Below are 25,538 nucleotides of genomic sequence, written 5' to 3'. Positions count from 1 at the left end.
ACACACCCTCCAAGACTCTTCACATAATAAATATGCTGTGTCCATTAGACCATTTTAATTTCTCTTTGCCCACTTTCTTAGAGCACAGAAGTCTGATGGTATTGCCATTGAAATCAAAATGAAATATTTCAGTGCTCTCTGCACAGGATGAGCATCTTATTATGTTTCAGTAGCATTTGTTTTATTCCACAGAAAAAGTTACTTGATTTAATAGGTGTGTTTTAAACAGAATTACATGGATTTAAATATGGCCCTTCTGAGAGAAAGAACTGAAAAATTCCCCACCGAGTTGATCATTGGTAGCATTTGCTAACTGTGGCTTCCTCTCCTTCAGATGTTGACGTAATTAATTGTGTCATTTAACAGTTCACAGAAACTGATATTAATAAATACAAACTGGTAACTTGTCCCGAAGTAGCATGGAGTGCTTGGATAACTGTTAAAAATCACGTAAAGGGAGAACACATCCTGTCTGGCAAGTTGAGGTGTAAAATACATTACACACAACCGGGCGGCTGCACAAACATGTCTGAAATTGCAGGAGGAGGCCACCGCTTTCTTCTGTGACTGTAAGAACCTGTCAGCAAGGTCTCGTGCTGCATAGGAGCTCTCACAGGGCTTGGCTGCAGAGTTTGAAAGGCAGTAACCAGGTGACTGGGCTGAGCAGCAGACCCATGGTATAATAAACTGTGGCTTAGTCGAGGCTTTTTGCACTTGTTTTTTCATTTTTTCCTATGCTGCTGGTTTTAATGCCTTTTTTTTTTTCCTATGCTGCTGGTATTTAAAGTTTTGGTTCCTCTTTTTTTAAGAACTTGTTACCTGTAATGTACATACAGAGGTACTGTGCTGTGTATGGGTGTCTTGTGCACATCAGAAACTTTATTCATAGCTATTCCAGACACTGCCCACATGATCTTTACTTTCTCAAACCTGTTTCACCATCAAAGAGGAACAGTTGAACAATAAGGCCAAAAGCACTGCATGCATTTATGAGTGCTTCAGAACATACCCATTAAATCATTTAGAAACAAGTTTTTTCAGCCTTGAAAATCAGCAATGGCAGTCTTGAAAACACAAAACCTCTTCTTGTTTGGATCCCTGCACCGTGAATTTGAAGATGTGAAACTGAGAATGTTTGAGGCAGCTGAGGGATGGCTCGTGTGCTGGGTGTGGGACTTGGTTTGACTCCGTCCTCGTCATCCTCCTGCAGCTGGGGTGGTGCTCGGAAATCCAGGTGGTTTCTATCCAGTTTTGTGCTTTCCTAAAGAGAACGGCTGCTTTTCAGCTGCCTGCACTATCTCTTGGACAAGACGTTTGTGCTTGTATTTGGAAGCCTGAAAGATGCTGGTGCACAAAGGAGGTTTCGTCTTGTAAGGACCAGTCTTTCGCAGTCACCCTTCCCTAACCCCACCTCTTTCCAGGAACTGGCTGTAGCCAGGATAAGCCATCTCCTAATAGCAAGCATTATGCTAGAACGCTTTATTATTTAATAGCATTAAGCTTTATCACTGTGAATTGGCTTCCAAATGTAAATGGCTGCCTAGACCCTTCAGCAGTCATTATGAATAACAGGAGGATAAAAGCAGTTAATAGAGGGGAAATGCCCTCACACAGACAAAGAAGATAGATTTCTGCTAAATTGCTAGCACGCGGAGGGCAGTGCACACTTCCCTGAGGTAAAACTTGATTCTTTTACTCTACCACAGCGCCAAAATAATTCCCAAGAAGCAAAGGGATTTGCATTAGTGTAGCTGAGATTAGAAGCTGGGCTGTCCTTCCCAGACTCCAAATAGAAAAAAGAGATCCAGTCTTCAGACTTTGTATTGAATGACTCCCATGTGCTTGGAAGTTAGAAATTTTCCTTGTTAAAAATGAAGTGTACTCCTCGTGGGTCAGCTTCTGAGTTGCTGATGCTCTGTTTATTGAGTGTGTCAGCTAGGGCCTCAGGTCCGCAGAGGAAAACACCTATTCTGGAGCTGTTAAGAAAATGAAAATATGATCAAGAACTAGGTATGGATCAGCTGGATGTTCTTCATGTAAACCAGTGTTATGTTCTGTAGGTGCAAGGGCTTTTTTTTCAATTACAGGACCTAAAATAGAACTGAATATCTACCCCTTAAAACTTACAACCCCTTAAAACTTGCAAGGCACTTACTGCTGCTTCTAAAACAAATGGTGGGTTAAATCTCATCTCAGCGGAAGTCAGTGAAGACAAGTTTCTTGACCTCAGTGGAATCAGGGAAATATAGCTTCAAAGAGCTCATGGCACAAGTTCTTGAAAGGAACTGTTTAGTTTTTTTCCTACTAATTTTGGATGATCAGCTAAAGGTCATCCATAGTCAGGTTTTGGTTTTTTGAGGTAGAAAGTATTTTTGGAGGTATTTAGACATCATTCCTATCTATTTCAGCTGGAATGATGCAATATCTTTTTTTCTAAATATTCTGCTAGTAATTATATACTCCATGAAGAACCTCACCAAAAAAGGATGACTTTTTTTAAAATTGTAGGTTAAAACAATTTGGTCAAGAGCATAGATCATGTTCATAGCTCAAATAAGAACAGAAAATACCTGGAGATTGTGGGAAAAAAAAAAAAAAGCTCCTGAAACTTTATCAGCCAAAGGAACAAGATTGGGCTATTATGGCATTTAGATAGAGGAAGTCCAGTTTACACAGGCTTACCCAGGATGCTGCCCTGCAATAGTTTTGAATTCGTTTTCCCAGTTAGGTCTTCCATACAAAGTTTTCTGTTTCAAGCCTGTAATCACATCTTTCTCTTCTTCATGATGCATTACAAAATGAGTGGCCTGTGGGAAATGAAAAACAAAGGACAGCATACAGACAGAGTTAAATACGGCAGCATTATGTCCTGTTAAAAAACAATGATAATAATAATGTCAATACACACTGAATTATTTCCAAACCAAGAATGTGGAATTTATGGTGTTTAGCAGGGAAAGCTAAAAATGGTAAAGTCCTGACTATCAGTGTCTATCTCCCCCTTGTCCCCAGACTGGGTGATCTCCAGAGTTCAAGCTATGAATCATTGAACACAGCGTTTAATTGTTTTTCTTTTGCAATGAACTGGTTTAGTCTAAGAACTCTAAAATAAAGCTGTAAATTAAAACAAAACTTTCCCTTCAGGTGCGATAGTACAGCTCCCTTGACCTTAATGAAGTCCTGCCAGTTTGGTCTCTGGAACGTTTGATCCATATGAGGAGGTCTCGTCCACCCTCCCTGTGTAACTGTCACCTAGACCAGCTAAGCTGAGTGGAGCCAGGAAGAGGAGAAGACGTGGTTAAGGGCATAAGTTCAGGCCTTGTGGAGTTCTGCAGCACTTTTATATGCCAAAAAAGTTACAGGTAACTTTCTCCCCAGGCAAGATTTGTGTGACTTTTCTTCTTTCCTTTCTGTTTTTCCATTTGTTGTGTGATAAATTCCTACCTTCCTCCTGCTCATCCCTCTCTGTCTAGTTGACCTATAGCACTTCAGGCACATGGTGAATTTTGCAACGGTGAGATATAAGTAAAATAAAACATCACTAAAAGTAATGGAGTGAGCACCTTTCCTGACTCAGTTACACATTATCAAGTGGCTCGTGGAAGAGCTGCTCCTTTGTGTCTCTGCAGTGACCTACATGCATGGGATCAAATAGACAACTCATGAGAGCCCCGAAACAAATATGCTGCCATCGCCTCAAGTCTCATGCTTAGCTTCTCCGGTCCCAAATGCTGTTAGAGATACTTGAACGGCCAGCTGAGGTGGATGCTGTGAGGAAGGACTGCTTCGCAGAGCGCACAGCCAGAGTAAACAAGAAAGGGAGTCAGGGTGCACATTAGCTAGCAGCTGATCCCGTGTAACTTCTGATGGATAATACCTGTCTGCATTTAAAACCTCCAAGAGCCAGATGGAGGTCCAGGATAAACACCATTTATAGCACACTAACATCAGCCTCGGTGCATATGGAAGCGATATATTTCACCGTGTTGTTACCTGAGATTCATCCCAGCCTGTAAGGTAGATGTTATAGCTGAGAAAGTCTGCGTTATTCCTCTCCTGCATTTGAGCCTCCAGAGATTGCAAGAGGTCAGCAAACCATTCAAAGGCATGAGTGTCCCTGCAAAGCCAGTAAAAATAGATCTGGAAGAGACAAGAGTGAACTGTCAGGGGACGCAGGCACTTATGGTTTCTGGTTTTACATCTGTGACAGTATGAGGATTGTAGAATTCTTGTAGAAATTGCCCTGACCACTTCAGTAGATGGGTAGGCTGCTATTGAAGCTTTTCAGGAGTTTTAATGCTGGGACGGTTGGGAAGCAGAATGAGCGACTGCAAGAACAAGGAAACATCTTTCTATTTCTCTTCCACCAGTGGGTTACATTTTCAGTTCATGATGTTTCCCCACTTGTAAAACAGTTTGTTAAGACATAAATTAATGATTTAGAGGCAAACTCTATCTCCCTGTCTACTGGCAGGCAAGGTAAATTAAAGCAGGTAACAAAACCAGTTCTGTTCTCTGGATGTGACCATAATGGCAGAGTGTGACCCCGCACTTCTGCTCAGGGAGTTTCCAGGGGCAGGAGGCGAGACTGAAGTTGTTCTCTCTGTGCTTGGGGAAGGAATGCAATATTTGCACAGGCTGTGTTAATGCCTTGGACTTGTGTTTCTCACACAAATTGAAGAGCATGTCCACTGCCAGTGGAAATCCCCAGGGCCACAGTCAGGATTTGCATGTGTGATTTTGCTTGTAGGCTATTTCTCCTTTCGTTATGTTTTTGCTTTTGACCCTCCCGCTTCCCTGCCTGCCCTAGTCTTGTGAGGTAACTGGACTCATCTTTTAGGACTCACGCATGTCTAGAGCCAGGCCACCTTTGCTGGGCCTGTTTTGATTTGGGCTGTCGGCCCTTTAGCAATTATATGGGTTCTGGGAAAGAGGACACGCACTTTTTTGAGTTTCAGGTTGGTCGCATCGTGGCAGTATTTGTACCAGACAGACTTGAGTACAGATGCAAAGGGGGTGACGCCTATTCCAGCTCCAACAAGCATAACAGTTTCATAACTGAATACATCCTCACTCGCTGTTCCAAAGGGGCCATCCACAGCTATCCTGAAATGGAAAGTACATTTAATAAATCAATAGTGAATATTTATTAGCACCATTTAAAATAACAATTGTAAGGTATTTGTCTGCTACAATGCACGTTTGGGTTGAATACTAGCCAGCAAAACAAGAGGTGGGAAACTGGAAAGAGCCTCCCGAGGCCCACATCTATGATGGAAGTGGTTAAGGATTATATCACAGGTGCCACCAAACGTGTTGAGCAAAATTTAAACTGTCATAGATGTTAGCTGACTTTACCATGGATGCTTTTTGTACATACTTGGGCATCTTCCATGCCTCCTGGAATTCTTGCTTATCACATCCACAGGCATTGAACAAGCCCTCTGTCCAGTCCCCTACAATGCGGACATGAATGCTGAAGTAATCCTCTTCTGGAGCAGAGGTTAATGTAAACGGATGCCATTCCAGTTTAGACACTGCTGGACATTTGACAAAAATGTATTGCCCAACCTCCATCTTGAAGCCCTTCTTCATCATCTGGAGCTCAATTGTCTTGAAGGGGTGAATGACCACCTACAGCAAGAGGGACAAGAGGAAAAAAGGGAAAAGGTTTCTCTTCACTGTTCGCTACCTACATCCTTCATCACGAACATCGTCCTCTGCTATGTGAGCGAGGAAAACAGGTGAAACTTTGTTCACAGCAGAACTGGGAGTGAGGAACAGCACCTGACAGCCAGATGAGAGACTGCAGAAGATGCTGAAATTTTCGTTGAAGTATTTTTTCACACCATGCTTGCAGTTACTCAGAAAGGGAGAGGTCAGACTGGCACGTCACCAGATTTATGTATGCATATCGTTAAGTCCAGATGCACCTTACACAGTGGCACAGAGCATGCTGTTAATAAATTTGACTTTATACAAAGGGGCAAAACCGTAGGGCAATCATACAGATAGGGAACTGGATAGATAGTACCACTGGAAACTGATGTTTTCATGTTATAACTGGTTAGGACCCATAATATGGGCATTTGCATTCTGCCTACATTTAGCCAAGACTAAATAGAAGCAATATTCTGGAAGCAAGGCTGGTATTTCCATCACTAGGATTTTTTAATCCTAAAGTTGTCTGCCACGGCTATTTTCAATTTTCAGAAGGCATTTGCAAGAGGGAGTATGAAGTCTCCCTCTCTATTAATGTAGGTAGTAATAATAGCGCTTAGGACTGTGGAAGAAATTTTCTGCCAACATGGAGCTAAGCAGACGCCATAGACATATGGTGTAGAAATGGATCAGAGAGATTTTGGTAAAATTACCGAAAAGCACACTAGTATATAGGAGCCCTCCAACATATCAGCATTGTGCTAGGGCACAGCAGAGACATCTAATGTCATCCCCCAGAGCCTGCTATGACTTGAATAGCGTGTGTCCAGAAGGTGCAGCACAGTGCCATGTGAGGATATTACTTTGGGAAAGGCCAGGGCAGTTTTTATACATCTGAGCTTAGAACCACGCTAATTTGGCTGTCAGACTTTCAGAACCAGCATTAATATCTCTGGAACACACCATGGGGAGTGGAAGCTCAACATTAACTTTGGCTGCACAAAATAGGCACCCTCTAACTCTCCTTTTCAGGAGTCATTTGTTCTGCTGAAAAATCAGAATTCCTAAATATCTGGGTAGTTTTGAAATCAAAGATTTGGTATCTTAAATACTCTTAAGGCTGTGGAATTTCTACATTATAGATTTTTTCACTCAGTACGAAGGAAATTAATTTCTCTTTCCTAAGATTCAGTCTGTGCCTTAACTAACTTCCTCATCTCGCTCTCTTTTAGAGAGAGGCTACATTTAGATGTTAGAGGTTGGCATTATTTTTGCATGATAGCATCCAGAACATGGATCCATACCTTTGTGATGACAACCTTCTGCTGTGACCTCCAAAACCGCACCAACCTCTCACACAGGTACAAAAACATGGGACCTACTACCCACTTCCATGTCTGTAAGCAGAATAAAATGAGAAGTCAGATGATGAAGATGGCAACTTACATTAAATGGAGTCCTGGGAATGCTATGAGCAGACGTGAAATTCAGGTAATGCAGGTTTTTTATCCTGCACCAACCTCTCACACAGGTACAAAAACATGGGACCTACTACCCACTTCCATGTCTGTAAGCAGAATAAAATGAGAAGTCAGATGATGAAGATGGCAACTTACATTAAGTGGAGTCCTGGGAATGCTATGAGCAGACGTGAAATTCAGGTAATGCAGGTTTTTTATCAACCGGAGTATGGAACCCTTAGGAGATACACCACCTTCCAAATTACTTCTGATCAGAGAGGGAATTTCTTTCTCTGTTGAGAGCTACAGCTGGCTTTTTAGTTGGTACTAGAGTTACACCAAGGTATTTTCCTATGAGTGATTTTGTCTCTGTCTAAAAATTAAGGTAACTAAGTGACATATGGAGTAAAGCTCTGACTGTATTATTGACTCAGGTCTGTATTACTGCAGGAAAAGATGTGGCTTCTGTTAACAGATCAGTCTGAAATGTGAACAAACAACCAGCCTGGTTAGTCAATAAAAGCTGAAGTTTCCATGTCACCTGTCCAAAGACATTAATTTTCTGTTAATGATCGTTAGTCCATTAATAATGTGAAACTATTTATTACGTGGATTATAGCATGTTCTAGAAATCCACACAAGCCACAAAACTCATTTTGGGTAAACAGTTCTCAGATACCATTTGCTCTTTTGCTTTGCCTGTTAATTGTGCTCATTTTACAGCACACTGGAAATGAGTTGTCTGTCTGTCTGTAGTCTGTTTCTGCTTATAATCCATTGTGTCAAAATCTATTGCTTCATGTAAAGAAAGCTGCCACTGAAGAGCACTGGGGGTTAGCTGCTTTTCTGCAGCAAGTGCATATGTTTTTTAACAAAAAGAGTAAACTGCGAAGATTTGAAATTGGATTTACACTCAAGACAACAGCTCTTACCATAGGAGGATTCCCTGAAAACTGGGGGATGGGGCAAGCCCCCTTCTTTCCCCAGTCAGTGAAGTTCTTGTAGCAAATCTCTGGATTATGTGCATCCAGACTCTCAGCTGTCTGCCCTCGCACAATACGCCTGGAAAAAAATAAAAATCATTAAAGCAACGAAATGAAAATGAAGGTGTCTGTCCCTTATTGCTATTCTGTTTATGTACTACTCTGTTTATGCTGAGTTGTGGGCTTCTGCAGTGCTACAGCTTTGATACAGCTTTACTGCTCTAATAAACCCTCAAAATTTCTATTAAAAGATAAAAATGGGGAGGTAAGTTTGTAGGGGAAAATACTGACTACAAGATCAGGCGAGGAACTGCGAGGTACGCCCATTACCATTTCCAGGAGGTGGGCACAACAGGAAAGCTTCAGTCTTTTCAGAGTTATCCTACATTTTTCTTCAATAAAAACAAAACCTGGAGTGGGCAAGGTAATCGATTTCCTAGTGACCAGTACAGAAATTATTTCTGTTGTTTGTCTTAGAAACTGGAGAGCCCTTTCCAACACACATTCTTCCTTTCACCCTTCCTCTCCCTTTAAAGCTGTGGAGTAGCTGTGGAGTTGGTGTGAATGAACACAGATACTTCTGACACAAAGCAGCTATGCCAGCTATACCAGCTTATGTCAGTTGACGATCTGGCCTCTCTATGCTTGCTTGGTGAGGGTTTTGTTGTTGTTGTTGTTTGTTTTACTATAGAGAAGCCTGACTGCTCCAGTTCAGCTGTGTTTCCAGTGGCAGAGCTAACGCTGAAAGACAGTTTCAGTTTTGAAGGGGAAAAATATATTCTGATCTTGTTCACTATTTCCCACCTCTGACTGGAGTTCTGTCAACCTCAGGGGTGTGTGAGAGTCCCAAAAATGATGGTAATTATTAGGATGAGGGTCACAGTAGAGAAATTCAGATTAAGATTTGCTGATTTTCCCTAGACTTGGTCTGATTCTGATCAGGCTGTTCAGTTTTATGCTGATATGATTCTGTTGATATCTTCTTCCCTTGACTTCTGTTTCTGCTTTGCTAGCTCAGTTTCCGCAAACTAGATTATGCTTCTGATGTTGCAAAAGGACGTGGTATCTAAGTCATATGTATGCCTAGCTTGAAGTGACAGTTTTATCAGAGGATTATTAGAAAGCCTGTGCACAGTCTTGAAAGTTAAAAGATTTCACTGCTCATAGATATTACTAATGAACTTCTTCCTCATTAAAGGTTTGATTAACATCCTGCCTCAAAAATAAAGGGAAGGAACAACACTGTCCCAGGAGCATCACGAGTTGCAAATTGCAGGAACATCACCAGTTGCAGTTTACTTCCCCACTAGTAACAACAGGTTCAGCTGAGCCGCCCTCTGGGATGAGTTACGGGAACAGGAGGAGCCCATTTCCTCCCACTCCTCACCCCATTGCTTAAGGGAAAGTGGGCCTGAAGGTTTTTGCCTTGCCCTGTGCTCCTTTCAAGGTTTAACAATGCCAGTGCCTTGTACAAGAATTATTTTTTTTTTTTAATTTTCAAGGCCAGGTTGGATGGGACTTTGAGCAACCTGCTCTAGGGAAAGCTGTCCCTGCCCATGGCAAGGGGGTTGGAACTAGATGACATTTAAGGTCCCTTCCAACCCAAACCATCCTATGATTCAATCTATGATTTTCCCTTATTATTCAGTGTAGATGATCTTCCAGTACTGTAATTAAGCTTTCAGTAGTATAACCTTCTAATTACTTCTTTTTTGGCTACAAGTTTTACTGTAGCTTCCAAGGCAGTGTGATCTTAGTCTCTGTACTCTCTCCTCTTTACATCTACTGTGATGGGAAGTTTGGAACATTTGTCTGTGACAGATAGCTCATGCACAAAAAAAGTTGGTGCTACAGATGTGCTCTAACACCTTGTAACAGACAAGAATCTGCCCCTTCAATTCTATTAATTATCTTTGGTTCAGTTTTTTGTATATACCTATACGTATGTATGTACATATACATATGTATGACACAGAGGCTTCTGTCTCCTGAGATAAACTGACATCTATGCCTCTCTCTAACATGCTACTTTGAGACTGTCAGATCATACTTATTCCATAAGATCCAACTTTGTACACCTAAGATGCCCTCCTTGAGTGTAAAAAGCCTGTAGAGTATTTTTTAGTGTATTAGTATTTTCTCTGAACTCAAAATGTCACTCTTGCCTTTAAGGTCAAACAAGTGAGGCCACTGAGTTCACAGCCAGAAAGCATCCTCCTCTCTATAGATAATAATGTTCCTGTGTTTATCTCCTTCCAAAGGATAGTTGAACTTCTCTGACAACCACGTTCAACCCCACTGCTGCCTAAACTCTTGTCTTTTCGGTACAATGCAATTAATATGGTGGAAGTGTACTGAACATCCAAGTGAATAAAAAGTCAGCTTTTACGAAATATACGCTCCTTACTGACCTCTAGAAAGAGCAATGCTTGCTTTCTGATGGCATTGTGTAGTAACTGTTCACAAGTTTGGACATTTTGTCAGTAACTAAACAATATTTGCTACAGGAAACATGAACCATTTGTTCTTTTCCTTCAACAGGGTTTTCTCAAACTTTCTGGTTTTGGAAGTTGGAATGGACAAATATATTGGTGGCGATTCTCATCTGCCTTCTATTTTTGTTCTTCCTGTTGTACTCTCGTTTCTGTCTTTTTTCTGGCACTACTGGACTGAGGGGAAGTGTTTTTGAATAGTCATTTTTACTGGGCATTTTTAAAGCACACTTTCTAGTGCACCTAGAATTTCCTTTCAAATGGACAATATAGTGTAATTATGAACTATAAAATGTGGCTTGGCTACTTCAGCCTTTTTTTTTTCTTTATGCATAAATTCCGTGGTTTTATAAAATGGAACTAGAGTTAATTTTTCTAGGTGCTAAAATTGTGTTTGTGCAGTGCTAAAACTGTTGCATTAGGCTTTTCAGCTATTTCAGAAGGCAAACAGTGGAAAAAGATGTTTGGCATTTGGAAGTTACAAAATCTTACAGTTGGCTATATTTGAGCTGCAACAGCTGCAAATCTGTTGTGAAATGCTGCTGATATTAAAGTTCATCCAAGTCAGAAAGATAAGTCTGTGTTATTATGGTTTTCATTTACCCAGCATAGCCCTAGACTCTATATCATTGCTATGCTGAGGTCTCCTTACATGCACGTGATGCAATTCCTTTTATGAGAAAGATAAATTAACAATTAGAAATGGGAACCTTGGAAAAGAGCTTTCCAACTGAAATATCAGAAGAAGTTGAGTATCAGTGAGAGCCTCCTGGTGCTCAGAGCCTGTATTGGCCCATCATTAACATCAAAAATAACTGCAGCTTAGTTACTTAAGTCCCTATACTTCTGTGTGTAGAGGGCTTTACATTAAGATACAGTAGTTATCACGTATAGTGTGATAAGCGTGAATACTCACCCAGCACCGTGGATGACAAGGCCAATAAAGAAGATGACAAAGAGATGGTGGGTGTACCAAAATACTTCAAAATACGACCTTCGGATGGTCTTGGTGGATGACGTGATGATCAGTATGAGGGCCAGCGTGATGATAACGCCAGTCAGACCAGCCAAGTACGTGAAAGCCACATATAGGCCCCCCACAGGATTCTACGAAATAATTGCACACATTGGTCTAAGGAAGGGGTTGCGTCAAAGCAGAGCCAGCTGAACCATCAGTCTCTCACTCGCCAAATCCTTCACCTTGCTGTGTCTGAGTCATCATCTGTGATTTTGTATGCCAACAATGCCAAAATCCCACTCCATTTTTGTTGCACTGCAGATTTACCTTTACTAAAGTAAGTGGAAGCAGAGAGAAAGGGTTTTCCACTGATTCACACACCAAACATTGTTTCTTACTCTGCCACTGCCCAGCAGTATGGGCTTGGGGAAGGTGAAGACATTTGCACAGCTCTGTTGTTAAGAGCTGGAGTCCTAACATCCATATTTAGGGAGCGAAATGAAAGGTCTCCTTTTCAGTGGCGTTGTGCAGTTGTGGGCCTCATAAGTCACACAGAGATTGAACCCTCGGTGCTTCTGAGGAAAGGGGAAGTTCCTTTTTTTATTTTTATTTTTTTTAACCAGAGCTTAAGCAGTCCACATTCAAAACTTTTTTGATCTTTGCGTACCTTTCTGTGTGCCATGTCTACCTTGGTCAGAAGACTGCTTTACAGGGTATTTGTTTTTACATAGTGTTTTAAAACTACTTTGAAATCCTCAGGTGAAAAAGTTTAAAGTACTACCAAAATCCAGCAACAATATTACTGACAGAAGAATATATTAGACAAGGTTTTGCTGCAAGATGGCCCAAATCCAGATTCTGCACACCAGAGGAGACACTCTGCTCAAGTAGTCTTATATGATCATCTAAACAAATGTAATAATGACTCTTCCCAGCCTCACGTCACTTACCTGAATTTTATTTCTATAAAAGTTGATGTAGCTTTCATGTGGCTTATCACCAAGGCTAGAAAGCACAGCTGCCAGAGTTCCTTCCTCTTCAACACGGGCTTGCACACTCCACTCTACGTTGAACAAATGTGCGATGGTGTGAATTGCTGGGAGTGTCAAGAAGGAAATAATCAGGGTTAGGCACAAGTACTCAGTGCTTTTGGGTAACATCTGAAACTTTGTAACGTTTGTCAAGTGCAGCTTAACTCCTTTGCCACTCTCACCCTCTCCATCGCAACCTCAGATCACTGATGGGTTTCACTGTTAAAGCTTTAACATCTGAAGCTTACCTACTTTTGGGTGGGGGAAGGAAAGAACTAAAGGAACATTTCCAGCACATCTTTTTTGAATAAAGGCTTTCAACAATTCAAGTAGTTGCACCCTAATACCTGGGAAACTGAAGCATGGGATGGCTTAAATTCTTTGTCAGGATCATCCGGGATTTCTGTAGAAGCACCGAGAAGTCAATCTGAATCTCTTTGGTGTCACATTTGCTAGTGCTGCTTTGTTCCGCTGTATTGCTAATAACCACTAATAATGTTCTTGCTGAGCTGGACGTGTCCGTAAACCTGGTCCAGCTGAGGCGTTTCACACTACTTCCATTACAGATCATTGCAGGGGTAAGCCATACAACGCTTTTCAAAATTTTTCCCCTTTTGTATCACCAGCTACTTATTCACCTTCAAAACAAGGCCTGATGGGTACAGATCCAACACCTCCAAACAATCCGTCTCTGCTGCAGACCTCCTCTGTGGCCTTATCTTAACTGCATCACCCTGCTCCTTTTCTGTGAAGTGCTGGTGAGATTTCAGCCACCGCTCAGAAAGGGAACCTACTCAGCTCAAGTCATCTACTGGTATGAAGACTGTTCTAGGGTATAGGATTTGTAAGGTTGCATTGGGAAGTGACAAATTTGATGAAAAAAAGATAGCAAACCCGGAGTTTAGGAAACAACAGATAAAATATGAAAACATTTCCATGGCCTGTCCAAGTTTTTTATACCCTTTTATTTCATAATTTCTATTATTTGTTTCAGACATGCCAGCTAGGAAATAAGTCTAAACAAGAATTAAAGCCAGGGTACCTGGTTCTCAGGGCATTGCTAAACACCCTTTATTAACCAGTGTCATAAATGGGGACGACGGTTCAAGAGAAAAGCATTCTTTCTTATTTATCTTTTGCTGTTTGCCGGTTGCAGAATAATATTTGGAAATTGATTTAAGCCTTGGCACATGCTGACTCCTGTAGGTTAATAAAAACAGGTCTCTGCCCATATCCTTAAGAACTTGAATCCCACCTGGATTCTGTGTTAAATGCGTGAGACAGCAATAAACAAAGATATATTTGAGAACAAACCTGTGTGAAGGGCGATCATCCATGCCACCATTTTGTGAAAGGTAAGGTTCCTGTCCAGCTGTCGTCTGATACGGGTAGAGCAGCACTTTGAATTTGAAGAAAAAAAGTATTTGAAGACTATTTGAGATGTCTATGGATGCTTCTTTAAATGCAGCGACAAAGACTCAGGCCCTGAGCACAGCTGGTGGCATTGCTAGTAAAAATCTAAAATTCCTGAATATGGACAAAGATATTTATCCCCATACATCAGCATATGGGAATAACAGATTGTGTTTTAACATGTCCCATTGAAAAAAAGTATGTGATAATGGGAAAAAAACTTGACATCCAGTATGACAAGTATATATCTTATCTGTGTTAAATTATACATTAGAAACAGAAGGAGGGATCACAGTCTGCCGTGGCAGGGTGACTGCTTTGGTACAGTCTCCTGTTGCCACCTAGCATTAAGAGCCTGTTGTGGTTCACACTCTAGAAATGGACTGTAAGTTTGGGTATAACTATCCCAGGGAGCTCCCACACAAAATGTGCCAGTCACTTATGGTCGATAATAAGAAGTGGTTCGTTCCCCAAAATACTGAGTGTACTTTCCGGGCATTCACTGACAACTTGTTGCTGGAGTTACCCAAAGAGAAACAGAAAGGAAAAAATCTCTGCTGATACAAATTGAAGAAGTTGGTTCTTAAGAAAAAATGAATTATATTTTCATTAAGAATGATGACAGGTTCTTAACAGACCCCATCTAAATTGTGCTGTAGTCAGTGGGACTTTTCCTGTAAGTTCCTGTAAAGCTAGCATTTGTTGTCTCCACGCAGTAGAAAGCATGATTGTCCTGTATTATATCTTTATATTGCTTTTGCTCACTGGCAAAGGGAAGAAAACACTATTCAAACTAACACAAACTTTTCCTTAGAAGAACTATGTAGACATTCCACACAACAAATTAAGAGAGACCAAAATATTCTCCCAAATGTTTGGTGGACATTAACTTTGTAGGTGGCAGTGTAAGGTAATGTACCTTCCCAGCTAGGAGTGAAACAGAAGAAGGGATGATGAAACACAAGAAGAATGTAATTTCTGATTTGTTCTTTACTTAGTGGAGACATACCAGCAGTGGCCTTACTCTTCCATACAAGTCCATTTTTAAATATCCCATGAGTATTAACTGTACAGCTAAGTAGATGAGCAGGAAACAGTTCTCTCCTTTGGTTATTCTCCAGCTGTGATATTGATTAAAGTGCAAACTCTAACACTGGGGCTATTGCAATGACTTCAGTAGACTATAACAACAGCCAGGAGAAATTTGGCCTTCTCTGTATCATGTATCTTGAGACACAATTAAAAAGATTGTAGAATGAACTGTAGTGTAGCGCAGAAGTGCCAACTCTGCCTGAGTGCCTTGCAAAACCCTCTTGATCTTTCTGATTAAGAAGCAGAAGGCCAAGCAATGGCAAAATGCGATAGCTGGATTCAGTAATGAGGCTCATTAACAACAGTGATGAATACAGCAATAAAAGACATGTAAAGACAACACAGCTCTTCTTTCAATTAATAGCAAATAACTTTGTAGCGTATGATTTCTGGGTGGCAGGATGTCAAGGGCAGGAGTTGCTGGCACATTCCTGTTGAACGATGGGTTTGAACGATTCTCCCTTCTCCTTAACCCCAATGACATTGCTGTTGGAAAGGTCACTACCCTTTCAGTAAGTTATTTGACATTTAAAACTCCTGATTTTTCTGCAGAGATCCTCACAGGTGTTACTCGCAGAGCACAGCTAATTAGAGACAACAGCAGAACAAGCATAAGCACCTGTACCCCTGCGCGAAGGCCACCACAGTCCTGACACTACCGCTGGCACAGCGGGCTGTGCGTGTTTTGCTGAAGATATAAAATTGCCTCTTTCCTGACGTATGGCTTTATTGCAAAAAGCAGCTGAAGTTAAACAAACACCAGCTGTCTAACAGTCCTATTTTACGCTGGTCCCTCCCCTCCCTGCTGATCCCCAGAGCCCTTTGCTTCCTCGTACAGCCTAGCACTGCCAGCGAGACAGGGAGCCGCAGGCAGGCAGCAAAGACGGAGCCGTAGCTGTCCGCGTGGTTCTCTCCTGCTGTAAATGGGTGTTGTATCAGTGACAAACCAGGCAAATGTGTGCAAGCACCACCTGTGGCTGCTGCCAGCCAGAAGCGGGAATTGGCATCCAGGGCAGCACGTTGCCCAGGAGATGAGAAAAAAGGGAAGACACAAAGGAGACTAACTCAAGGCTAAAGCTCTCAACAAGAGCTCTAGGTATACCAGTGGCATATAGACCTCAGTCTTGCTCATAGCAAAACTCCAGGCTTATCTACTTCTTAAAAGAGGACATCCCCAAAGTACAGTATATTTGGGGAACTTGGATGAAGTTGCTTGGTATATTTGCAAGGCTGCTTGGGTTATTCTCTTTCATAGATTTTGAAATTCTTTCTTCATCTTACCGCACTTGATCCTCTGAGGAAGGAGAGCAAGTTTCGACATACTGGCAGCAGAATCAGCATGCAGTTGAAATTCAGACAAGCTGCAGGGGCTCTTGCCAGAGCCAAAGCACGCTGTAATTGGAGAGATGGCATTATTAAATCAATTACCTACCCAGGACAACACGGATAGGAACAGATTTCATTTATGTATTAGATCACAACTTTTCATGAGTGTGAGATCTAGAGTTAATGAACAATGTTCACATTTTGGAGTAGTCACGCTCTAGCCAAGTCAGAGGCACATACGCAGACAGAACAAATTCCTCCAGACAGACACCTTTGATTTCCAGTTTTGAAATAATATGGTTGTACGAAAAGCTCCCTGTCATGTCTAACAATCAATGGCCAAGCACAGGTGCAAGTCTAAGCCATTACTAGAGTTTTCTGTTCCAAGACTGTAAAGAAAGCCTCACTGCTGTGGTTTCAGTTGGCTGGAGTGTTATGGTAGACAGAAGGACGGCTTATGAGGGAAGTGGTTTTATGTTCTCTGTTGTCAGCAAAGGGAGTCTAGGGAAATTTGTTGCCTCATATGTTAGGAATATGTTCCCTTAATGTTGCTCTTTACATTCTGAATGATTTCAGATTTTTGAACAAGGACTGTTTGAAAGGAGGGAATAATGACCTTATTAATCCAAACACAATGAAGGGAAGGAAGAGATAATGTTTGCTCTTCTCGCATTGATTGGGACCCTTTCAGGTTTCAAATCACAGTTACTGACTTAGCATTGCACTGAGCTCTAGTTATCCAAACACAGGTCTCTGTGGCTTCAAAGGCAACTGCACCATGATTGCAAAGGACAGAATTTGATCCATAGATCAAATCATAGCCGTATGCAGAATGGGATTTCATGCTTTGTTGAATTAAACCATGGCTTTGCAAACCTTTTACAAAGTGCTGTGTTCTGTAATTTGAAGCTTAGACTGATTTTTGTGTCTACGATCAAGCTTTGTATAAAAAAAATGAACAAATGAATTTTCTCTGTCAATTGGTCATGATTCGCTCTAGCTTTGGAAGCAAGTTTGTAGTAGGACACATGATGCTGAATTAACCCTTGGGTTATATGGAATAACCCAGGGTCCAGGATCACTTGAGTACTTGACTGCTATTCACACATTTGAATATGTGAATGATGATTGCTTTGTAAACTATTCATGGTATGAAAAATGATTGCAAGGGGAAATGATTGCACAGTAGTTCAATGGCAATATTTTATTCATCTTTTGCTTTATAAAGCAGCCATAATTCACATTCACTTTAATTACCAGGAGCATAATAGTTACCTGAAAATGTCTTTAGAATGGGATCGCTCTATTTTGTGAACCAGCTGTCTATTCAGAAGCCCTGGATGTCTGTCTGCATTCAGTGACCAGTTTGCACGTGACTTTTAACTCCTACATGAGCCTGCTGCTCCAGCCACTTGATCATGTTTCAATCAAATAAAACTAGGAAAAAATGTGATGTGCTCTCTCTATGCCAAATTAATACATGTTTTGTACTTACGCCAAGGAGTACTCTGGTGTAGAAGAATTTTGGTGGGACATCATACACAAGATAGTACCACCAAAAGAGGAAGACATTTAAGCCCAGCCACACAAGCTGAAAGAGAAACAAACAGGAAACTTTACAGTTTGTTGTTAGAGACCACACATCTGAATTTACACAGTTCAGATAATGGTCAACTAGTTCATTGTGCTCCTGTTTGCACAGAGACGTGTAGTACAGGGTATGAAGGGTTCAGCAGGGGCAATATAAGTTTTTCTGGTGGAATTGGGCTGTGATGTGTGCAAACAGGAGCACAGGAGTGGCAATAAACCAAAATACAGCAGTGGGTAGCTGCAACTTTTCCATAGCTCAAGGGGTTTAGATATGATTATATAAGGACTGTCATATTACAGGTGTTTAGGTAAGTCTGTGAACCAAGCTGAATCTCCAAACACCAATAAAGGTTAGGGCCTCTTCCAAACGGCAGTTCCTCAGACACATTAACCTATGTAAGGGAAGACTTAAGAGCTGTGCCAAAGGAAAAAGAAGCCTGAGATCTAAATATAGATGGCCTAAATTACACATAGAGGCTAATTGCACAGGAGGCTCTGAAGGTCTGAAGTCAGTCAGCGGGAAATATTCAACGCGGGCACTTTGGAAGGGTTTAGACTACCCGAAACTGTGTTTCAGAGTAGCTGTACTGCAATATTCTCTCTCACTTGCACATCCTACTGTGCAGGTTTCTTTAGGGAAAGACAAGTTATTAGCCCTTCTCAAAGCTACCTAAGGGAGCTACAAGCCTATCCAGGCACAGAGTCCGTAATGAATCTGGGCATTTGCCCTTCTGGAGCTGGTTGACTGGTTTCACCTCCCACAGTCAAACCAATCTGTATCAGTGCACCTTTAGCCTAAGAGGGTTTACTAGGTGGTGCATGAAAACAGAGGAGAGAGAATCTGAGAACTGGGATAAAACCCAGTCTCTGGTTATAAGTTAAGGATGCCAGAAACTGTGACATTACAACCCCTCACCGCTTGTAACCCACACTTTTTGCTAGTTCTTTGGCCCAGCTGACACTGTAAAAAACTTGGGATTAGTTTAGGTCTTGAAAATATCTTACGCTTGTGGCATAAATACAGGGAAATGAAGGGATTTCCATCAGGGTAAGGCAGTATGTGGGAAATCTGCAAATCCTTATCAAAAAACTAAGCTCATCTCAGGATTAAATGTTTAGGATACGTATTTAAAGTGAGACCGCGCCAATCCCATGTGCCTGACAGCATGCCCAGAAGACCAAGATGTCTGACATGATCCTTGATGGTCTCTCACAGTTCTTCTTGGTGTAGACCCATACAGAACCTGGAACCTTTGAAAAACACTGTGACATCCTCTGGCAGCTTGGGTTGAGCTGCACAGTCAGCAGCCATCCCTGCTCTTCAGCTAGGGGGAGCGGAGGCAGCACTGGCTGGGGATAAGGCTGCCATGTTTCTGTTTTGTTGGGGTAAATCGATGGAAATCGTGGCTGTCTTGTTTCTGTCAAGCACTGGACAACCCTGTACTGAGTCAGTGTGCAGTAAATCTGGAGAGGACAATGCAGAACACTTCGGTCAGGCTTCTAGTGAACTGTCCTTTTAGCTGGTTTCTTTATCAGTGAATTCTTTAGTTTCCTTCCCTATTAACAGACCTTGTTATAGCTTTGAGACTCTAAAAACAAATTCCTTATTTGAACAAAATAAGGGCCTCTTAATTCTTTTCAATATTTCAGTTCTAGTTGAAAAAAACTATGCCAGAATTCACCTCTTGGCAGTTTCAACTTCCTCATGTCACTGAAGGTGACAGCAAACACAGCTACTCCTTTTCAAAGCACTGAAGTGCCGGGGTTATGTTCCCAAACTAGAGCTACACATCTGCAGTGTAAAGGTAATATGTCAGTATCGGTCGTTCATAGCAGCAGAAATAACTTTTTGAATAAAGATATTCACATTTCAGTCACCAGAAATACAGAAGTTCTACCTCTTCTTTTTTACCTCTCAGTACTTACATATACTAACCACGCTTGGCAACAGTCCCTTAACTGGTATTACATTTTAGTCTTGTATATGTTTTTATTTACATATAGATATATATTTAAAATTGTATACCTATAGCTCTTGTATCACACTGTGAAGTGAAAAAAAGAAACCACTGAAATACTAACTTCTGTCTAAGTTTTCTCCAAGGAGGACTGCCTTGCGTTGCTCTTTAGCACTTTTAAACGCGACTGGGATTTTCAGTACTCTTAATTCCTGCTCAGAATGAATTTAACCTACTTTCACAGCCACTGTATGCAAGCTGTATACAAACTCAACTCAAATACTAGTTGTCTTAATGAAGGATTCATGAATCTCTGCACTAAATTCTGGAATCTGACTCTGACAAATTTTATACCATCACGACACTGTGCGTTCAGTTACACCCACTTTTGCTTATAAAACTGCAAGAACGGCTTGTCATTGTAATTGCTTTCTCTGTTGAAGCGCACGTAGTTAAGTGAGATGTAATGTTATTTGTTTTCCTCAAGTCACTGTTGCGTCCAAAAACCCCAGATACTTCAATATTTCTAACAAAGCAAATGAAAGTTAACATACAATTGTTTCTCAATTGACAATGAAGCCTACAGCAATTGAGATACCAGACAGAGCTCCTTAGAAATGAGTCTCTTGAAGCGTTTCACTGCACTTGCTGCCCCACTTTCAGCATAATCAGATGCATCGTTCACTGGCACCAAGAGATCTGCTTAGTACAACGTTCTGTAGAGCTTTTTACTAGACACAAATCACAATTAAAATCGTACTTACAACGACGAAGATGGACAGTCCTTCGTTCTCCACCCAGTTACCCATGATTGCCTGAGACGAGCGTGCACAATGGCCCTGTTCTTTCTGGGACAGCGTCTATGTCTTCTCTCATAAGGAAGTGAGAGCAGCAGCTTGCAGCAACCTGTTTCCTTTCTCATTCATTTAGGAAATAAGTTAACCATTGAATCATGCTCATAGTTCTGTTTCAAACAGGTTTCTACTATCTTTACGTATAACTTGTCATAACCCAAATATACACAAACTGTTGAAATAGACTATTTTTTGCCTTGTGATACAAAGGATAAAACAAATAACATAACTGGTCAGGTTTTCTGCTAAAAAATGTATTGCAACTTTATATAACTTTCAATGCTGAAATGTGATACAGAATGCACAGAAGAGTTCTCTCCTCCCAGCCTTGTCCTTTTTTATCACCTCAGGTCTGAGTGGCCGTTCCTGCTGATCCTCTTTGATAAATAATCACTAGAATTACTTTTCTTCCAGTAGTTCCATGTCCACGTAATTTAACACTCCTCTTGCTTGGTACATGCAAGCCTTGCTACTTCCTCCCTGCTTGGGCTCAAACTGAGGACGTGTGTCTATAGAGAGGCGATTTCTCAGATTTTGCACCCTCGCGAAGTCCCCAGCCCCAGGAACCATGCCATCATATAACAAAAAACTGAAAGTAAGTATTTTGCTTTTGTGATTAGAGAGAAAAATACGGGAAATTTTCCAAATGTATTTTAGAGCTTACAGGCCAAAGACTATTTATCCCAAATGTATTTGTTTAAAAAAAAAAAAAAGAGTTTAATGATTTCTGAATGTTTTGCCTCTGTGCTATCACAGTTCCCAAACCTGCAATAAAGAGTGCGAAATGGCAGATTGGAGGAAGCTTTGTGATTAAGAGGCACCACTCTCCGGCAAGGTGCGGGCCCTAGGGAGGAGCATGGTGTCCAGACGTGCCTCCCACCGGCTCGTTCTCCTGCGTATTCCACCCACAGCACCACAGAAATACAGATCTCCCCCCCAAAGCGACCGACACAGGTCCGTCTCCTCTCCAGAGGGGTGGAGTGTATGTAGGTATGGTGTTCTTTCAAGATCTTTTAGGCTTTGGACAGCAGCGGAGGGTCAGTTTGAGCAGCGGCATCTCTCTGCCGGAGCTGGACACCCCCTTGGAGCCTGCAGAGTTCTGTGGCTCTGCAAAGCCTGAGTGAGCTCGACGTAGCCCTGCATTGTGCTGACAGCTTTAGAGCATGGCGACATGGTCACGGGCCTGATCCTGACCCCCCTGGAGCAAACAGCGAGCTTCTCACTGCGCTTGTGTGGCTGGAGTTTGCTCTCCGGGGTAAAAGCTGATCCAATCTGCAGCTGAGAGCAAGACGTTGAGCCGCCCATGAGGGCAGGAGCTGGAGAGCTGGCGACAAACCTGCGTGGCTCACGGCCATCAGAGGGGAGACTCAGCACAGCTGACCCAACTCTGGACTCACTTGGAAACAGGCTTTCTTAGGGCCTGGTTCTGGCAGCGATGAGATGTTTGGTCACAACGTAAAAATGCAGATGAAGGGAGCCGGGGTGAATACCTGTGTTCTGACCAGCGGCTCTCTTCCAGCCTCTGCTTCCAACATACGACTGCCTTCATCACATTTCTCCTGGAATGTGGCCTCCGTAAGGTGACATAACTGGGACTTGAACAAAGAAATTTCATTGCAGAAACAAACTCATGTGTTTCTACATTTTTCTGAAACAAACAGACAAACACAGCGATCTGAACGATGCAGGTGACTTCTGCATTATTATTCCTTCCTGAGCCGTGTAGCAATGACAGCTCACACGTAGCCCGGGGATGAACAGCAGTCCTTCACCTCCTCACTCCGGCAGGACTGGCAGGGCTTTAATCCCCTTCCTCCACAGGAGCCTCCCAAGCTTCAGCAACTGAAAACCGAAATGAAGTCTTCAAAACCTGTTAAATGGGGTTTGCAGCAACCTCATTTGAGAGGCTCTGTGACGGGCCAGGCTGTCACGTGGTATCAGGCGCTTTGATGGCCATCCCAGAGGGATGTCAGAAGAGGGGCTGGTCCCTCAGGTTTTTGTTTATGGAGGTAGCCTTTGGGACCTAAACAGCTCACGGGGTTGGGGAAGGAAGGGAGGGGGGCAGTCCCGATTTGTGGATGTCCCTTCTTGCTGTGCAGACTAGCCCGTTCTCCCTGCCCAGAAACGGCGGTGCTGTCGCTGCCTTCTTCTTGCCCTTCGTTCAGGCGAAGTTACAGCTTCTCGGGGGTGAGCAAGTGCAGGCACCCAGGATGCTCTGAGCTTTGGCAGCCCTGCCTTGACTGGAAGCTCCTCAGACACCAGAGCCACCGAAACACGGATTTACTGGCTTGGGAGGTTTCTGGCAGGCCACAAACCCAGCCGGGGCTGATCTTAGATCAGTCACAGCAGTCGCAAGGTCTGACGTCCTCTGCACAGCCTGAATACAGGCCATGAAACAGAATATATTTCAGCTGCTCCCAGCCCAGCAGTTATCAAATGCACATAACTGATCTCACTGCCCGAACTCAAAAGAAGGGTAGAGGTGCTGGGCCCTTCCACAGCTGGTGAGGGCTGGTGCTCCCCGATGCTTCCGAGTTTTCCCATTAATATCAAAAGTGATGGGACAACGTGCAGCAAACTTTGCCTGGTTGCTGTAAGTGACAGGTGTGAGTAGGGCTGATACCAAAACCACCCACGTGTCACCCCGATTTAATTCTGGTGCGTGCACCTTCTGAATGAGTGAACATCTTTGCTGTAGTATTACCGAGGCTTGCATGTTTTGTACTTTGGTCTAATTTAAAAAGCGCATCCTGTACAAGAAAAGGCAATGTTAGCAGCTGTCTATTAATTATGTAGGAGTGTGTAAAACTGGAGTATGGAAAAAATTAAACACTGTCTCATTCCGTTTCTAAAATTTCTTTCAAGCTAGCTGATTATGCACAGCATTTGGCATCCTCCTTTGCACTGAAAAGCTCAGTGAACAGTGTTCCTTTTGCAGCATGACAATTTTGCTAAAGTATGCAGGTCTCAGGGTTCTGCATTTCCTTGCAGTGATTTTACCCCCTTGCTTAGGAATTAATGTAGTTCCTCTCCTGCTCTGTGCAATAGCATTCTGAGTATTCCTGCAGAAATTTAATGCCAGGCAGTTGCAACAGGCCCAGGTGTGTCAAACCTGCCTCCTGAAAGGGACAATGTAAAATTCTGCATATATAAACCCCAAAAGAGAGAGTGATATGAAGAACAGAGTGAAAGAGACCCACCTGCTGCATTGCTGAGGATGCTGCTGAGCTGAGGTTGCTGAGCTCCTTCCCATGTAGCAGCAGGAAAGCCAAGAAAAGACCTCGAATAGCCTCTTTTATTTTGTAGGTTGAAATCTCTATTTTGAATGCCGTGCAATCCTTGTTTACCAACCTTCCCTTGATTCTACACCAAAGAGGAAGAAGCGGACAAGAGACTTGTCAAGCCCTCTTTCCTGAACGGACTCCCTTCACACAGCCTGAAGCTGTCACTGTATGCACTTGCCTTCGCTCAAGGGAATGAGATAGTCTGAAACTTCTGCTCTTTCTGCTTTGTTTACAAAACAAATGATTCCATGCTGAGATGAGGGCAGAAAAGTGGATGGATGTGAGCCAGGAAAAAAATGTCAGTGAGGCTCCAGCAAGGACTGGCAGATCCTTCTATGTCTTTGCTCTACACTATAACCCTCGGTGTAGTTCCCTGCTGTGGTACTTCCTCCCTCTGCCTTTTGCAATGATCATGAGACACCCATGTGCTGTATTCAAAAAATTCATGTATGATGCAGATGCTATCTGCCATATCAGTCTTGGCCTGAAGTCAAATCAGCGCTCCCACAAAACAGGCCAGAATGGCTGCGCACTGCTGCGTTATTGGGAGGAAAAGCCACCACCAGCAATGTGCCCCATCTAAGTACAGACAGGAATTTTATCACACGAAGCTGGCAGGTGTTTCCAGGTAGAGCTGGAGTGAAGTTAGGACAGCATAACCTCCCATGCATAACGGCAGGGGCCAGAATAGCCTGGCTTCATGGGGGACTGAGGGAGAGAAGCCCAGTTTGCAGCCTTTTAGCAGGGTACAAGCTTTATCATCTGCTGGTCTGGCTCTGGGACTGGGACACGGCTGCCACCAGTTCGTTTCTCCCTGTGTAGCTGGACTTCTCCTCCCGTGGCTTCAGATCCACCGCCTTCACACATGCCTGAGGCAGCCTGGGGTAACTCCTCTCTGCTCAGAGAGAGCGACCACAGTCTGCTGATCAGCAAGTGTCCACCCCAGAGAACATCTCCACAGACGCAAGAGGGAGGGCAGCTCTCTCCTATGCTCTTACCGCGCACCGCCCACAAGGCTTCCAGCCCAGGCCAGGCTCCTTTTCTACCATGTCCATGTTCAAAATCTCCTTCCTGCCTTCCCCTGGCAGCCTGAGATCTCTCTTCCAGTGCCAGGACGTCAAAACCCATTTCTGATGAGCAGCTGGCAGTCACAGGCAGGGTGGCGGGCAAAGTGCCGAGGCAGGTTTTCCTTAGGTGTCTGTTGGGGCGCGTTTTCGTTCCTTGGAGGCTACGTGCAGTGTTTCTAAAGACACTGGGGGATCTGTGAAATTTTTCTGAAAGAGACGTAAAAGCTGAGAAAGAAAATAAGGCCACTGTCAGTAGATGTAAGTTTGCGTTTTGTATTAGACATTGATTTGCCATCCAGGGATCAGCACTTCCACAGGGAAGTATTTGAGGTGATAACAAGTTTAGAAACAAGAATGGAAGTCACTGGC

General features: G+C 42.7%; 1 protein-coding gene across 3 annotated transcripts; it reads right to left on the bottom strand.

Moving 5' to 3' along the window:
* Window positions 1–861: 861 nt before the first annotated feature.
* CYBB (cytochrome b-245 beta chain) lies at window positions 862–25,538 on the bottom strand. Of its 3 annotated transcripts, XM_075430472.1 has the most exons (16): window positions 25,101–25,538; window positions 24,019–24,181; window positions 22,309–22,660; window positions 20,729–20,877; window positions 17,912–18,007; window positions 16,372–16,482; window positions 13,900–13,984; window positions 12,505–12,650; window positions 11,513–11,703; window positions 8,054–8,183; window positions 6,966–7,058; window positions 5,381–5,634; window positions 4,944–5,106; window positions 3,994–4,140; window positions 2,683–2,807; window positions 862–1,976 (listed from the first exon to the last, which is right to left on the bottom strand). In XM_075430472.1, the coding sequence occupies exons 4-16, from the start codon at window positions 20,771–20,773 to the stop codon at window positions 1,850–1,852; spliced, it is 1,713 nt and encodes a 570-aa protein (XP_075286587.1). In that variant the 5' UTR covers window positions 20,774–20,877; window positions 22,309–22,660; window positions 24,019–24,181; window positions 25,101–25,538; the 3' UTR covers window positions 862–1,849. The 3 variants fall into 3 exon arrangements, with proteins under 3 accessions (XP_075286587.1, XP_075286601.1, XP_009943009.1); XM_075430486.1 differs by lacking the exons at window positions 20,729–20,877; window positions 22,309–22,660 and having other exon boundaries at window positions 25,101–25,533; XM_009944707.2 differs by lacking the exons at window positions 24,019–24,181; window positions 25,101–25,538 and having other exon boundaries at window positions 20,729–23,928.

Source organism: Opisthocomus hoazin, chromosome 1 (assembly GCF_030867145.1).
Source record: "Opisthocomus hoazin isolate bOpiHoa1 chromosome 1, bOpiHoa1.hap1, whole genome shotgun sequence".
Lineage (NCBI taxonomy): Eukaryota > Metazoa > Chordata > Aves > Opisthocomiformes > Opisthocomidae > Opisthocomus > Opisthocomus hoazin.
This window is presented reverse-complemented; position numbering and strand designations above follow the sequence as displayed.